Below are 15,712 nucleotides of genomic sequence, written 5' to 3'. Positions count from 1 at the left end.
TTACATGCTGAATAGTCAGTGGAACGACCCTCAACGGGATCACTTTTTCATTAAAGCCATAAAAATGCTTGATAAAAGGTCATTTTGAATTTAATCTCTGGGACATTTTTGAAAGAACAAAAGGTTTTCAGCTGTGAGAATAAAAAAAAAACAGGGCTTGTTTTATATATAAGGATTTAAATGGCCTTCCCCACCTTGTATAAATGAATTTATTATACAAAGAACTCACTGCGAGGTGCCTCTAGGCAAAACCACGTTTGGACAAACTGTGCTATCAGTGAACAGAAGTAAATATTGGAAGAGCTTACCAGTTATAACAAAGGAACATTCTACATGTTCCACAAAGGCTTATAGCAAACCAGAACTGTGATCATATTTAATTTAGTATGATTGTATTTTTTTGTATTTGTCTTTTGTTTGTGTTCTTTGTTTTGTGTCTATATGGCATCTGAATAGTGTGTAGCTTCATATGACGTGGTACAGTATGTAAATGAGTAGTTTACTAAAATGTGGCTTGTTTATATTTATATGAAGGCACAGCTCTCTCTCAGGCTTGGCTAAGGCAGGTGACTGAGAAATATCTTATAATCAACAAGTTACTACTGCAGTACTTTAAAAAGTCAGTCAACCAACTAGTATTTAATGGGTTTTTTGCATATATACATTTTTGGATTCCCTAAAGAGATTTCAGCTAGACCCAAAGTGAAATCACCAGCATGGTAATAAAATAATTTTTGTTAACCACTTATGTACTCAATCTACAAAGACATTTTTGTCTGACATCAAATTGTCAGAAACACCAGAAAAAAGCATAGATTTCTGTGAAATAAGGCACAACAGCCTCATTTTCACACCTCATTTACTAACAGCGCGTATCCAAAAATCTGTGTGTAAATCATGTGTATGAACATATCACACACAAATCAGTGTTTTATCAATATTCTCATTGCCGAATTTGTTCATACTTTATGAACAATTTTTAACTGCCTTAGACCAGGCTGTCATAGGAAATTAGTTAAGTAATTCAATTCACTTTTATTTATATAGCACTAAATCACAACCATGGTCGCTGAACTAAAAGCAAAACCCGAAGCCCAGTTTTCTCTGTCTCCTGTATGAGGCTTGTTGTCCTGTTCTCATTGTCTTCTGTTGTTGAACGCAGCATTATTAAGTGTGGTGATTTACATCTGTGTAATGTGGTCACATAAAGCTCCAGCATTGCCCTGTGGTCAGAGGAAAACGGCCATTATTCAGATACGAAGTTGGAGTGTGGCTAGAGGGGGGACCTCAGAGCGGAGGTCATACCCCAGGTGCAACCAAAGTCCTGTCATCCCCTTGCCCGCCTAATCACATACACACATATTCAGACACACACCAGTGGCCCCCTCTGACAGATGTCTCTGTTTAAATTGACAGAAGTGCGCCCTGACTCCCTCCCACTCCTCCACCACCCAGAAAAAGCCCTTTCTTCTGCACACCACCCGCCTGCCCCTTCCTCCATGCTCATTATGGGAAACTTTTGTCTTGTTTCCTCCTTCTCTCAAAACCGAACTCCTCTACTCCTCCCCCGTCTCACCCTTCCCCCCTCCCTGTCTATACACCCCTATTCATGCCAAACCTCTTCACGGCCCTCCTCCACTCTGCTTAACCTCCCCTTTCATTCACACAAATTCACACATTCATTCACCCCCCCGGCATGGTCCTGTTCTATACGTCCGCCTCAGTATAGACACATAAATATTACATGCTGAGACACCATGTCTGGATTGCAAGCTGTAGGTTTAAGAAAGACAGTCTCACATGGACATGGACAAAATAAAAGATGCCAACTCATGCTAAAGCATGCCATGCCATGAAAATCTATGCAAGACGGAGTGTTAGGAAAAGTAAATTAATTCAAGTTAAAAAAAAAAAGTGGTGATCTGGCACTAGACATCACTGGTGAAAGCCCTATCCAAGAACAATTGCTAAGGTCACCGCATTTAAGTGATCCTCACATACTCTGATTTCTGACAATTGTTTTCTTCTCTGAAATGCATTTTTTTTTTTATTCAAATGGGAAAGATAATCCTCTTGTAAGCTTACAATAATCAGTCAAATGTATTTCCAGTTTCTATCTGCATTAATGTGGAACATCTATCTTATTTTGTAAAGGTTTCTGCTCACTAAAGAGGTTTTGGCCTTCCCCCCAAGCAAAGTCTTTTTTTAAGTGGAGGTAATTTACTCAAGTATAAATTTATTATGCCTGCAAACCTGAATTGGATGAGTGGAAGAAAACAGATGGATGGATGGATAAATATATTTTTCTATATGCACCTTTAATATATTGCCTTGACACATCGTGCTTAGCCGCCCTAAAGGGCCACTTTCAGCCAGGAAAAAACTGTTCTCTATTTTAAATATGAGGATGTTAGAGTCAGTGGGCAGTTTACAATAAGCCAATGTGTGAACCCAAGATTTAAATAGCTACAAAAAAGAGGTGCTTGTGCAAGTTTTGAAGCAAACTTTACAAAATTACAACTCAGGTCTGTTCATTCAGTGAATGTGGACACGAAGCTGTGCTAAAGCTGTCTGGCTTTACAAAGCAGATGGTGTGTGATATGGACTCAACTTTAGTGCTACTTTAGAGTTCAGCATCTGAGAGACACGCGGCCTGGTAATCATCCATCCACACAAACATAATTTTACAAACAGGCCAACACATGAAGGTCCTTCTGTGTTTATTTTGTTCAGGTAGTACTCTTATGAGGAATAAAATCTGTTTATACTGGTAAATCACAGAAAGCAGCCTCTACAGCCATGTGCCAAAGATTTTCATTAGCAGAGCCTAAGATTAGAACATTTATTGCTTATGGTTGTGTGGTTTTATTAAAGGTTTTATTTCTTTTTTATGATGACATTAAAGTCTGTATGTAAGCTCATAGGCAAAAATAATACTAATAATAACAATACTGTGACATAAAACGAAACCACCAGAATCTTAAAAACGACCATACATATTTCATACCACCCAGCACTAGCTTAAGGTTAAGGTAAGTCTCTAGGAAATGAATGTAAGTCATTGTAATGTCCTCTGGAGTCCTGTATAAACAACAGTGTGTGTTAGAGTATGTGTGCATGTGTGTGTATGTGTGTTAGGTCTTAAAGAGGCAGGCGCTCTCCAGGGTCAGGTTTTTATTAGGCTATGATTAGATTCTGCCTCATTTTTGTGGTGAAATATGAGGCAGGCACTTTTTCTCTCCCCATGTTTCATGCAAAAATGTACCCACATGCACACTTACAAACACACACACACACACACATGCATGCACAGAGCAAAGACTTTTGTTTTAAACAAACAAGCCAAATCCCTTTTGGTCTTAGCTGTACACATCCCCTCACAAACACCCTTCTGCTCTGCATATCCCCTCTGCATCACTCTCTCCAGCTCCTCCTCTTTTTGTCTACTTCTTGTACACACACGCACACACACACACACACACACACACACACACACACACACACACACAATTTTACACCTGTCCCTCTACTCTCTTCCCATCCCACACACGGCGAGGATAAAAATAGAGAAACAGCACGAGGGAGGGGGTAAGCGATACACATCACAAACCCCATCAGGAGGGGAGAGATAGAGGGAGAGGAGGAAGAGACAGAGAGGAAATATAGAAAGAGAGAGAGAGAAACTGAGAAAGAGAGAGAGAGAGAGAGATTTGGGGTCTGTTCTAAATTGAAAGTGCAGCAGTAAGCAGTGAAGGGGAATAGTAAACAGTGCTGCTGACCACATAAATATGCTAAATTAGCCTACAAAGTCGCCCTAGTGGATAATTGCTCATCATAGCTTTGCCCCACAGGGAGGCTGTCTGCCAAGCATCTTAGATTCCACATGGAAACACACACAGGACATACACAACATGGACACATCCTAAGTGGATCTGATAAACATCAACTAAAAGTAGTGGTTGATGTATACCTGAAGAGATCGCATCTATCTTCCCAGGCACATAACACTACTGACATACTTAAAGGGAAAAGCGATTATTTATGGTGATATTTCCAATGTTGTTTCTATTTCTTGGGCTGCCCTTAAAAGAATGAAGTGACACTAATTATAAAGAAGAAGCTGCTGTTTCTGCACCCTCTAACCATCTGTGTCTGATCTCATCAATACTATACATACACAGGATGTCAAGGAAGTCAGTTCAGTTTTCATGGTTTTGATTTTTGATCTGACTTAATAAAATGCTTCGCAGCTATAGACGTGTTTCCACGATCAAGCCTTAACCCTGAAAATACTGTAGTTAAATTTACACTGTCAAACAGCTTATTGCTTATAACCCTGCCAGTGTCATTATGACTGACACCTGACAAACCATATGTTTTTGTTCTGTATTTCTCCACAACATAAGTTTAGCTGTGCCAGCGAGAGCTTAGACCTCACAGAATTAGTAAAATCCCAACACTTTTCCAAGATCCAGCATTTACTCTAAAACGACCAGCGATGCACCGGTGCATCGTGCTGTTCACATCAGTTCTCTGTTGTTCTGTTTTCCAGCTCATGCATGACACAGCAGCACACTGTTTGTTAGTGTGAGACCTAATGTGAAATGGGGGAAAGTAACAGCAAAGTGTTGAGAGTTTGGAGGGATTTCACGCTGCTACACTAACAGATTTTCTTTGTGTGTTTGAAAAAGTTTTTTTTTACTTCACTGCTAACTTTGCTCAAGTGAGTCAACATTTATAGTCTTGGATGTGTTGATTCTGTTGAGAAAAAAAAAGTTTAAGTATAGCCTGATGTTATCTTATGAATAAAGGAAGGATTCCTAGTCTCTTCCTCACAGTGAGGATTACAGCTTATTAATTTAAGGCTGGTATCAGATCAGTGCTCATTATCATCAGAAACCGAAAGCCAAGGTAACTGTGTCATATCGGAAATGAAAAAAAGCCGGATCAGTGCTCAGTGTCAGACTAAATGTATTTAATCAATATCACCACTACAAACTTTTATTCTTTTTTTAATAAATGCACCAATCCTCTCTAGTATCTCTTATTGTTAAGTACTTGTCTTCTTCTGGCTTTATAATAATTCATTAGACATTCAGTGTGTCACAGAAAGTACATCGTGTGTGTGTGTGTGTGTGTGTGTGAGAGAGAGAGAGAGAGAGCTTCAGTTTGGCTCTAATCAAAAAACAGGGAGCAGAGTGCTGCCTTGAGAGCAGTGAAGCATGACAACACACACCTGGTAAGCTGCTTATCACACTTTAATTTCACCTACATTGAGATCTGCGGATGTCGGTGTGACCAAACAGATGTGTGTGTGTGTGTGTACAAGCAGGTAGATGTATGTGTGTGTACAAACAGTTGTGTTTGAAGTAGCACAAAGATGAAGGGAGCGATAAACACAAAGAGAAGAGAGCGTGCAGATTAAATGGAGAGAGAGATATCGACAACAAAGAACAAAAGAAGCAGATAAGGGGAGAGATATGGGAGGAAATACAGCAGCAGTAGGGCTGCAGAGAGATAGAGCGATAGATGGAGAGCAGAGGGAGATACGAGGTTAAAATCTAGCCAGGCTGGGAGGGAAGTGTGGCCTGATGAACAGCGACAGAGGGAGGGAGAGATGCATGGGGGATTAGGATGAAACAAGGATAGTTATGTATGAATGATTACTCTAAATTTGATGTTTGCATGAGCACGAGTGTGCCTGTGTGTATAACAGTGTCTTTTACCGGTGTACGTGTACGCAAACTATGACTGAGCCGTGTGTCTGTTAGTGTCTCCAATGAATGTACAAGAAATACAAGCTTTTTAACTTACATACTAAACTGTCAAAAATGAAAGCTTAAGATATGAGAAAAAATTATACAATCAGGCAACAAATTAACAAGTTAAACTAATTATACTGTAGAAATATTCTGACTGCAGGCATAATTATTATTAAGGAGAGAAGAATATGTATCCAAACTGTCGCTTGTGCATTGTGCTAGATTACAGTGGTCCACACACTCTTTGGGGATGACATGTCCTTCTAATGGTTATCCTGGATTTGTTCACTGGAAGCTGAGCCTTCACCTCTGACCTCGGACACATGGTATCACCCAAGTGCTACAATCTCTCTGAAATAACAAGACCCACACTAGCTGCAAAGCCAGCCAAACAGTGTATTTCTGTGGATCATCAAAGCTTTTAATTTAAGTAAATCCATGAAATATATGTACTGAGGTTTTGTCTTACTATTGTATGCATTCTGTTCAGCTATTCTACTTTATTTAAGCTATTTTGTGATGTTTTGTGGAATTTATTTGGCTGCTTGGATAGAATAATTTCTCAGCTGTTGATTTTATATATTTTATCCTTTAAAATCGAGCATCTACTACAGTATGGCTTTTTTTGCAGAAGTAAAAGTGGTTCCTTGAATGAGACACCTTTAATAAGATATCTACAAAATAAGAGCAGAAATATATCTGTGGGGGCAGGCTTTTACGACACTAAATATTTAGATTATTTGCATTTGGAAATAATGAGGAAACCCCTGCATGCACACATGAATTTAATCTTCATGTGAAAATAAATGCTAATATGTGGCGGATAAAAATAAGCTCTTTCACATGGATGTATCCCAGAGGGAATCTTTGCACCACATCTAATACACCAAAACATCTGTCTGCTACCGCGGGACTTTACCAGTGGTTCCACTGTTAAATTTCTGCTACTGTGACAAATATCATGTACTATCTTGCTCCCTCCCTCTCGCTGTCTTCTTGTCATGCTCCCTCGTCGCTTCTCATTCCCTCTGTGTCCAAATTAAACACAAGGCGCAGGACACTCTGATAAGGCCATCTGTTCGTATCTCCCTCTCTCAATCCCTCTGCACTTTTTCTTCTTATTCCGTCTGACAGTCTATCGCCCCTTGCTGAAACTATAGAGCACACCTCTATGCATTTCTCTTCTTCTTTTCATTTCTCTACTGGCCGATCAGAGCATTAAATCCCATCGGTGAGTGGCAGGCAGGAGCAGTAACACTCTGTAGCGTTGGACTTGTCATCGAACGTTTAATTGCTAGGCCGTGGGTGTAAAAGCAACACATCTGAGTGTGTGATGCTACAGTTCAATTAAAATTGCATGAGGTGCCTGACGTTCCTCCGCTGCCTGCAGTTTAGAGTGATCCCAAGATTCACACACATACACACATATACACACACACCTCAGCCCTCGTGCCTCACAGGGAGCTCAGAATCTGACTATGAAAATGAGTTTGTGATAAACTCATCACAAAGCTTAACAAATAGAGCCGGCAAAGAAGAAGAGTAGGGGAGGGGGGAGGATGAGATGGGGGTGTGTGAAATGGTCAAAGGGGTCAACTAATCAAGAGGAGGGAAAATGAGACGAGGGGTAAAGGAACTGCGAGGGGGAGGGCGGAGGAGGGAGATGGCGCGCGCAAGAGAGAAGGAGGACTTAGAAGGGTTACCATTAATGACTGTGAAATGAGAATCCGAGGAGGAAGCGCTAGTGTGCAGTGAGAGAAAAAAACGAGTAAAAGACAGCAGGGAGGGAAAAGGAGGGATGAGAGAGGAATACCATGAAATGAAAGGGTTCAGGCTAGTGTAATATTCTACTGCTGTAGAGAAACTGGAAGACGTCAGGAGGAGGAGTTGAACACAGGACAGAGGGGATTTGAGAGTGTGTGTGTGTGTGGGGGGGGGAGAGATGAAATTGAATGAGAGAGAAAGCATATGGCAGGTCTGGGGAAATAAAAGGAAGAATACGGAAGAGATGAAAAAGCATTTCTTAGGGAGAGAAAAGAATGGGACAAAGGGAGGATGTGTGAGAGAGAGTGAAAAATCTTCTTAAGTCATTTCTAAATCCCGTCAAAGAAGTCAATATAGGCAAGGGAACGGAAGGGGACGGGGGAGACATGCGCAACACAGTCTCACGGCAGTTCCCGAAACAGTCACGAGCTCTAATCTATTAACTTGCGTTTCTGTAAACAAATTTTCCAGCTTTTCTGTGGTCCTGTACTCAGATTTCCTGTCCTTACATTTGTGTCCATGAACACGATTTTTGTTCCGCTAGTCTCGGATGTACTGATTTATGTTTGGGTACAAAAAGTTCATATTTTCCACTTTTAAAAGTAAAAACAAAATTTCACCGGTCACACCAGAAACTTTGCTTTGAATCTTACATGTGACAGATTTTTAATCATTTGTCTTATTTTTTAAGATGTTATCCATTTAAAATACAATAGCTTTTGGTATTAAAAACAGCCCGGTTAGGTTTAGCGATTTAAACTGTGACGTGCCAGCCAGAGATTTTCAGAGTTTCAGAGATAATGGGAGAAATAATCGCTGGAAGGGCAAAGTGGGCGGATCCCAAATTGTCACTTTCAAGTAGACAGAAACTATAGCCAGTTCTGCCGTTGATTGACATGTGACAGAGTCGTAAATATGTCGGCAATGGAGCCTTTAATGTTCTTAGTAACCAAACGCCACTTACAAAGAAATGCACAACTAGCGAATTGGATATTTAAACTACTGGGATAGGTTTGGAAAAATGGAAAATGTTCTTGGTTTTCACACAAAGCATATACTTAGCACTGAAATACAATAGTTTCAAAGTGGTGCTGACAACAAAATTTGCGTCAATGATCAGGAACAAACAGATTTTTCACAGTTTGGCACGAGACCGGGTTGACACACAGGTTTCAGTGGTTATTGAAATGTGATAGCAAAGCTAAACCTTAGCTGCTCTATGCAAAGTTAACAAAGCTAAGCATCAAAATATAGAATTAAATGGAGAAATTTAATTTAATTTGGTTAATCGCTTTAAAATGTTATCATACGTCAGCTGTAGTCACCAAACCAGTGTCATGGCTCTGGATATTTGTTAAATATGACTGAGCTGTGCTTCTTGTTTTGATTTCATTACTGTATTAGTATTGGAGACAATTTTGATTCATTTATTTTAACTGGGCTTTGGTTCCTCTTTTGAGATTAATACATGTCTGTTCGTGTGTTTTTAGTTTAGGTAGTGTTTCTTCATTTTCTCTCTCTCTGTTCGATGTCTTGATGACTTTTTCCTCCTGTGCTTTCCTGTCTCTGTCTTTTTGTTTAGTACCCTCTCATACTCAGTCCTATTTGTCTTTTGTTTATCGTTTTACTCTGAATGCCAATTTTGAGTCTTGTACTAGTTTTACTTTCTGTTCTTTTCCCCCCTAGATCGCCTGCCCCGCCCTAACCGTCCTCACCCATCGTTGACCGTTTTCATCTGTGTATATTTGTGTAGTCCTGTCTTCCCCTTCTTGTTTCCATATTCTCTTGATTGATTCCTAGGCTCTTTGAGTTTATTTTTTTGAATTTGTGTGTCACTTCCCTTTTAGGGCTTTTTATGTCAACCAAACTAAAGACTCGACTTTTGTTACTTCCCTCTACTTCAGTGGCTGCACTTTGGTCCTCATTCCAACCCCAAACGACATCCAGAGTGATTAATGGGGCTGCTGATGGAAATATTTGTGAGTGCTTCAACTAAAGGGAAGTGTTGATGACAAACTGTGTCAGCCCCTCATTTACTGCTATTCATGAACCAATTCACTGAGCTCAGACATGCTAAAATTCTTGCAAGTGCTTCATTATGAACACTTCTGGCTCAAATTAGACAGAATAAGTGATCCAACCGGAAAGCAAGACACACCAAATGCAGAAAAAGTTATGCTTTTCATTAAGAGTCCAGGCCTATATCAGCCCACGAATGCCACACCCTTGTTTCAGCACCAGCCTTCCTCAGGGGAGTGGTGCTTCTGATTGTTACATGCTGACTCTTTAGTAAATCTTTGCAGCTAATGAGTATCCGCCCTGCAAATGTTTCCTCTGTGTGTCCAGAATATCTATCACAATTTATCTGGAAATTTGCAGCAATTATGTTCTTGTAAGTCAGCCGTATAGATGATTTCCCTTTTGCGCTTAGAGACATCACAGAGGAATGTAGAGAAACTAAGAATGAGTTAAAGGACAAAGGGCAGTGCACACAAGAAAAGGGAGACACAGCAGACAGCAGAAAGGTGATTATGAAAAAAGGTCAGACTTCTTAGCAGTCTCTAATTGGATTACTGTCACTATAGTGTGTTTGTATAGGTGGCTGCGAATGTGTGACTGCATAGAGGTTCAAAAAAAGCATGCATGAATGCAATATGTATGCAGAGATTTCATGCTTGTGTGTGTCACAACACTTCCCTTCCCCCAGCGCCTTTTCCTCACGCTCTTTTTCCACAGTTTTTTTCACACAGATCTTATCAACACTCTGGCTCAGGAAGAAGGTGCATGAAGTGAAATTCTGATCAGTAGCAAGTCGACGAACAGAGAATTCGAGAGAGAGCGCCTCAGAGATGGTAGAAGTACGCTTACTATTCTGTTATAAATGGTGGAAATTGGGAGTCGGATAAAACTGGGAAAATGTCATTTCGATTAAACACTTCGTATTTTAGCCACACAGTGTGCACGGCGCAAAAATACAAAATGCTCCAAAACGCATACAGTAATATCCGTTTTTAACTGCAGTGGAAATCAGGTCAGAGAGGGAAGAAAAAGAGAGAGATAGAGAGAAAGCAGGAGTGACAGAGAGGTAGAGCCTGCGAGACAGACACCGCTCTCGCAGTTTCCCATCCATAATGAACACCGTCCTACCCCGGCCCCGGTGCAGCGCACAATCCCTCACTGGAGCGACCGGAGGGAGACTGGGATGAGACAAAGGGGAATGGCCACATTAATTACATACACTCTCTAGGCGGGAGCTATCACCGGAGGCTAACGCAGGGGCCGACAGAGAGATGGAGCGACAGAGAAAGATAGAGAAATGGAGATGATAATGCTTACGGAGTACCCTATGTGTCTCCAGCGAGAGGGAGTGTTTGTCCTTAGCAGCAAGACGCCTGCCGGCTGCTGAGTTATGTCAGTGTTACTAATGGGAGCTGAACCTCCAATCACACAGACGCACACTGATGCGAGGCCACTTGTGTGTGTGTGTGTGGATAAATTGGATGGCAGAGTCTGTATGTTTGCTACAACAGGAATGTACATGGAAGCTTGTGTGTATTGTTACATAAGTGTTAAGTGTGATTTATCCGGGGATGTTTGTGTGTGTGTATTTATGTCTGTTGATGTGCACTTACCCCTGGTAGTGTTTTCTGCTCATGAAGAGCGCTCTGGGCTTTCAGCGCAGACTCTCTCGCACAGTACGTCAGAAACGCACATCCTGTCAGACAGAAAGAGGCAGAGAACGAGAAAGAGAGAGGGAGAGAGTAATGGTAGAAAAGGTCAGGGTACGGCTCTAATATTTGTCATCCTCTATCTCTGTCTTTGTCAGCCGGGTCTCAGAGCAAAACGTGAAATAGTCACAAAAAAAAGTAATGTATTTGTTCATGTTCACGGACACAAATTGTCATTGTTTTTCAAGACAGTTGGCACAACTTTGAAGGTAATGTTTTTTTAATAGGAGGTATATTTCATGTCTGCAGCACAGTTGTTGCCCAGAGTCTGGACCGGGGCTGTGTCACCCTGGCAACCAAGACAACAGGGCGATGTGATGCACTTTAACCCAAACTTTGATCTTTCTCTAAACATAATCAATTCGGTTTTTAAAGACAATAAATAACATATGACACAAATTAACTGTAAATATCTGTCTCGTTTCTGACTCAAACTGTGATCTCTGGTATAAGTGGGGAAATGATTCCCTCTGCCACAAAGCCCTTCAGTCTCCGAATGTGGACAAATCACTACACATGACACCAAACAGATTAAAAACAAAAATGTGCGCAAGACATGAAGAAATGAAACATTTGTGTCCAGGAACATGAATAAATACATTAACGATTATGACTACTTCACCACTGCCTTGAGACTGTATTGTTATATTGCACCCCCCCCACACACACACACACACAAACATACACACACACACACACACTCTCCGTCATTATCCATTTAAATCTTTTAAATGTTGTCTTTTCTGATACCTTTCCTGGATATACGCGTGAAGATTTAAATATAGATATATGATCATGCATTGTACGGTAACTATGCTCCCTAATGATGTTACTCTAGAGCAGAAGAGGACACTCCACGGCACGGCACATCTCAGTACGGCACGCCACGAGTCAGCACACATGACAGCACCACAGACGTGTGCGTGGGGCTAACAAGGCCTTGCAGGCTTGCCACTGTCAGGTTCTTGCCCTATACCAACCACTATGCATGCCTCACGATCACTCCAGATACACTCCCTCTGTTTTCCTACGTGCTGTACCTGTGTCTGTGTGTGTGAGGGAAGGGTGGGTAGTAGAGCTGGCTGCCCAGAGCTGTTTACTACACCTGTCACCAGCACTAAGACAACAAGATTAGCAGCAGGTTAGCATCCCAGTGACATCTCAGACAGGCTCATGTAGATTCAGATTAGAGAAATGAAGTTAACATTCACGGAGCGCGCATCTCGGGATTTACTGGTGCCATGAGATTAAAAACAAAAAGAAAAAAAGAAATACAAAGAATGATAAGACAAACACCTGACATGGCACTCGGATCAGTACACGGCACACACACACATAGACACACATGCATCTTATGGTCCATCTCATTGCTTTCAAGAGGGGCTTACTGTGGCTGTGGGGATTCTCAAAACAACAGATTCTTTCCCTTGTGTCACCCAGGCTTACAGCCCCATTACACTGATTGGAGCATACAGTCTAATCTGGCTCATAACACAAAGGACCCCAGGTCAGTGTGTGTGTGTGTGTGCCTGAATGGGTATTGGTACAGTAGAAAGTTATTTTTCATTCATAGCATCTATCAGGAGATGCTTATTTCCACTCTTTATCATATATTATAAAACTTTTTATCACATTCTTTTTCCGCCTGTGGAGCACAAGCTTTACAAATCAGAGTAAATTTTTAAATACATTAGGCACCCGATTGTTTTATGAAGCATGCTGCTGCAAAACAGCGAGTTCGCTCGCAGTGCACGGGCAGTAACCAAGTTTGCTTGCTCGTCTTCGGGATCTCATGCCTCAACTCAAAATGAAGACACGAAGGCGCTGTGACAGTTTCCATGGATACATGTGACATACACGTAGAAAAATTTTCACTCATCTATCTGCCTCTGTGTCGCACATCTATCAGAGGCATCTTTTTAACTGTGGGTTACGAAGGCAGATCCTACCTTTGTGCATGCCAGTGTATTTGTCCTTAATCACAGTTAGCTCATAGATCTTGCCGAACTGCTCAAAGATAGGCTTGAGGTCCTTCTCCTCCAGATTACGGGGAATCTGCCCCACAAACAACTTGATGGCATCAGCCTCCTTCATCGGGACAAAGTGGAGAGGACGACTGGGTACTGCAGGGCTCAGGGGCAAACAGATCGGGAGCAGCTATCCCTGGAGACGAGCGACTGATGCTGGAGGAGTCTTTGGGACATAGCCAGAAACATGGAGAGGAAAAGAAAACAATTGAAAAATAACTATTATTATCCTTAGAATATTTATTTATATAATAATAATTCATTTTCACAGATTTATATTACAGTAGGATACTTTCCTTGGTTATTTTACCCTATAAAACATTTATCACATGTGTTATAGTATTAGCCTAATTGCAATTGTAATGTTGTAAAAAGATGATAAATTCCAAATCAAATGTCTTCATGAATATATTTAATAATAAAATACATGCATCCATTACGTTAAAGAAAAAGAAAGTATAGATTATTTATGTTTTTAGTGCCCACGCTGATGACAAAGGGCTCCAGTTGCTTCTGGTAAAACAATTATGCAAATGTTAATTAGCCAATCAAAAAACAATAATGGCACTTTTCGCTCCAATTAAAAATATATGAAAAGAAAATATGAATGCAGATGCGTTACCTTTCCGTGGATAAACGGCGTTCAGGATCCCCTACACATAAAAAAGAAGAGGAAACAGTGTGACTGGGGGGTAAAACATTGCAATAGAGCGGTTTCTTTGTTTAGCCAGCTGTAGGTTACAGCATACACACGGATGTCATGGGGCTCCCTTGCTCTTTGTCCGATCACCCCCCCTCCTCCTCAATGTACACACACACACACACACACACACACACACACACACGCACACACGCGTCTATATATATATGTATAAAATACTCTCGTCATAACAAAACAAGACATGGGAATATACAGGCTGCACACTTCAAAGCTCTTACCGTTTGTACTGTACGGCCGTGCAGTGTTTCCTGAGCAGATCAGAAATTAAAGAAGGATGCTCAGTCGGGTTGTTGTCCTCACACCGCGCTCTATCTCTCCGTGCGGTCCGCCTTCTTCCCCTCTCTGGATGCTCTCCGCTCTTTGTGCCTGCCGTGCTGTGTGTGTGTTTGTGTTTATCCTCCTCCTCTTTCCTCGGTGTTATACTATAGATTCGGCTTGTGTTTTTACAAAAAAAAACAAAACAAAAAGAAAAACCACAAAAAAATCCCGGTGTTCCCGGTCTTCGGGTGTGGAAGTGACGGAGAAGAAATCCTGGCGGCAGGTGAGCTCGAACACCACCGCTTTCTGCACTTAGTTCCAACCTCTCAGGGTTTAAAAATCCAGAGTTATCACTTTCACCACTCTCAAGTCCTGTTATATTATAACAAAGTGATAATGGACAAAGCAGCTTCTAAAATTTGGCTAGCTTAAAACTGTTGAAACTTGATCGGTCACTCGTAACGGGATCTTTCAGCCTTGTCGTTATTGTTCTAAGCGTTAATGGGGAGCTGCTCTTACTATTTTCTTTTTCTTGTAGCGACCGGCCCGTCCGACGGTTCTATGGCTTTTAACGTCCTAAAGCTACCGGTGTCTCTATACTCTCTGTCTCCCCCTCCCCCTCCTATCTCCAAAGCGGTTGCTAGCGCGTGACGTCAGCCGCGGGGACCGTCAATAACAGTCCTCTCGTACACACACACGAAAAATAAAAATATAAATCCGGATTAAACGTCTCGGTGACCTTTTCGAGCTTTACTCAATAACTTGTGGATGTGTGTTCAGTATTTAAGACAAAAATTAATTTTTTTAGCATTTTTAGCGCCGTGTTATCTTAGCGGCTAGTTCCGGGTGACCGCTTTAAAGACGATGCCTAGCCAACTCTGTGCGCGGAGCCGCCTATTGTTCTCGCCGCGAGCCCTGGCCTTGGTCCTGAAACGATGCTTCTTGACGTGAAGCCGAAGCGCGCCGCCGTCGTCGAGCACGCAGTCACGACTACTACAGCTGTTCACGCCCGAGCCCGAAATTCACGCTCACACCCACACAGAGTGAAATGTGTGACAGAGGGTAGAGAGATAGCTCGAGGTTGGAGTTGGCCTACTTTAAAGCCTGTATTTTGGAAAACCGGCAGACACTGGGCTATTTAACTGTGATATCCCCCAAAACCCCAAACTTCCAGAGTTATCGATAACATCACGCTCCTTTTTCACATCTTTGAATTGGAAGCCAGTGTGCATGCCCGGACCCTTTAAAGGAGAGAGAGATTGAGGGAACAGAGTCATAAGGTTCATGGTAATTTACTCCCAAAGGTCACCATCTGCCTGTCTTGCATCGTGCCCTCTGTGAGCCACATTCATCCAACATATATACCCCGCCCACGCAGGCTTGCATGAAAACCCCGGTGTAAAGGGCTGTAGCCCTCTGGAACTCATAGGTCTTCCTTGCAAAAAGAAAAAG

The 15,712-nt window shown here is 41.6% G+C and overlaps 1 protein-coding gene across 5 annotated transcripts in view; it reads right to left on the bottom strand.

The window, feature by feature from the left end:
* Positions 1-14,891, bottom strand: part of celf3b (cugbp, Elav-like family member 3b) — a 32,619-nt gene extending 17,728 nt beyond the window's left edge. For 3 of the 5 annotated variants that reach the window (XR_003222157.1, XR_002063814.2, XR_002063816.2), the window contains exons 1-4: positions 14,221-14,891; positions 13,904-13,934; positions 13,204-13,447; positions 11,159-11,241 (exon numbers count right to left, since the gene is read on the bottom strand). Coding sequence is in view for 1 of the 5 variants with exons in the window: in XM_003450902.5 (XP_003450950.1) it covers positions 11,159-11,241; positions 13,204-13,348 (228 nt within the window). In the remaining 4 variants the exon portion in view is untranslated. Of the gene's footprint in view, positions 1-11,158; positions 11,242-12,294; positions 12,349-13,203; positions 13,448-13,903; positions 13,935-14,220 lie in introns of those variants that run through there. The other 2 variants (XM_003450902.5, XM_025911406.1) reach the window with 2 other exon arrangements.
* Between the last annotated feature and the right edge of the window lie 821 nt (positions 14,892-15,712).

Source organism: Oreochromis niloticus, linkage group LG11, assembly GCF_001858045.2.
Source record: "Oreochromis niloticus isolate F11D_XX linkage group LG11, O_niloticus_UMD_NMBU, whole genome shotgun sequence".
Taxonomy (NCBI): Eukaryota; Metazoa; Chordata; class Actinopteri; order Cichliformes; family Cichlidae; genus Oreochromis; species Oreochromis niloticus.
This window is presented reverse-complemented; position numbering and strand designations above follow the sequence as displayed.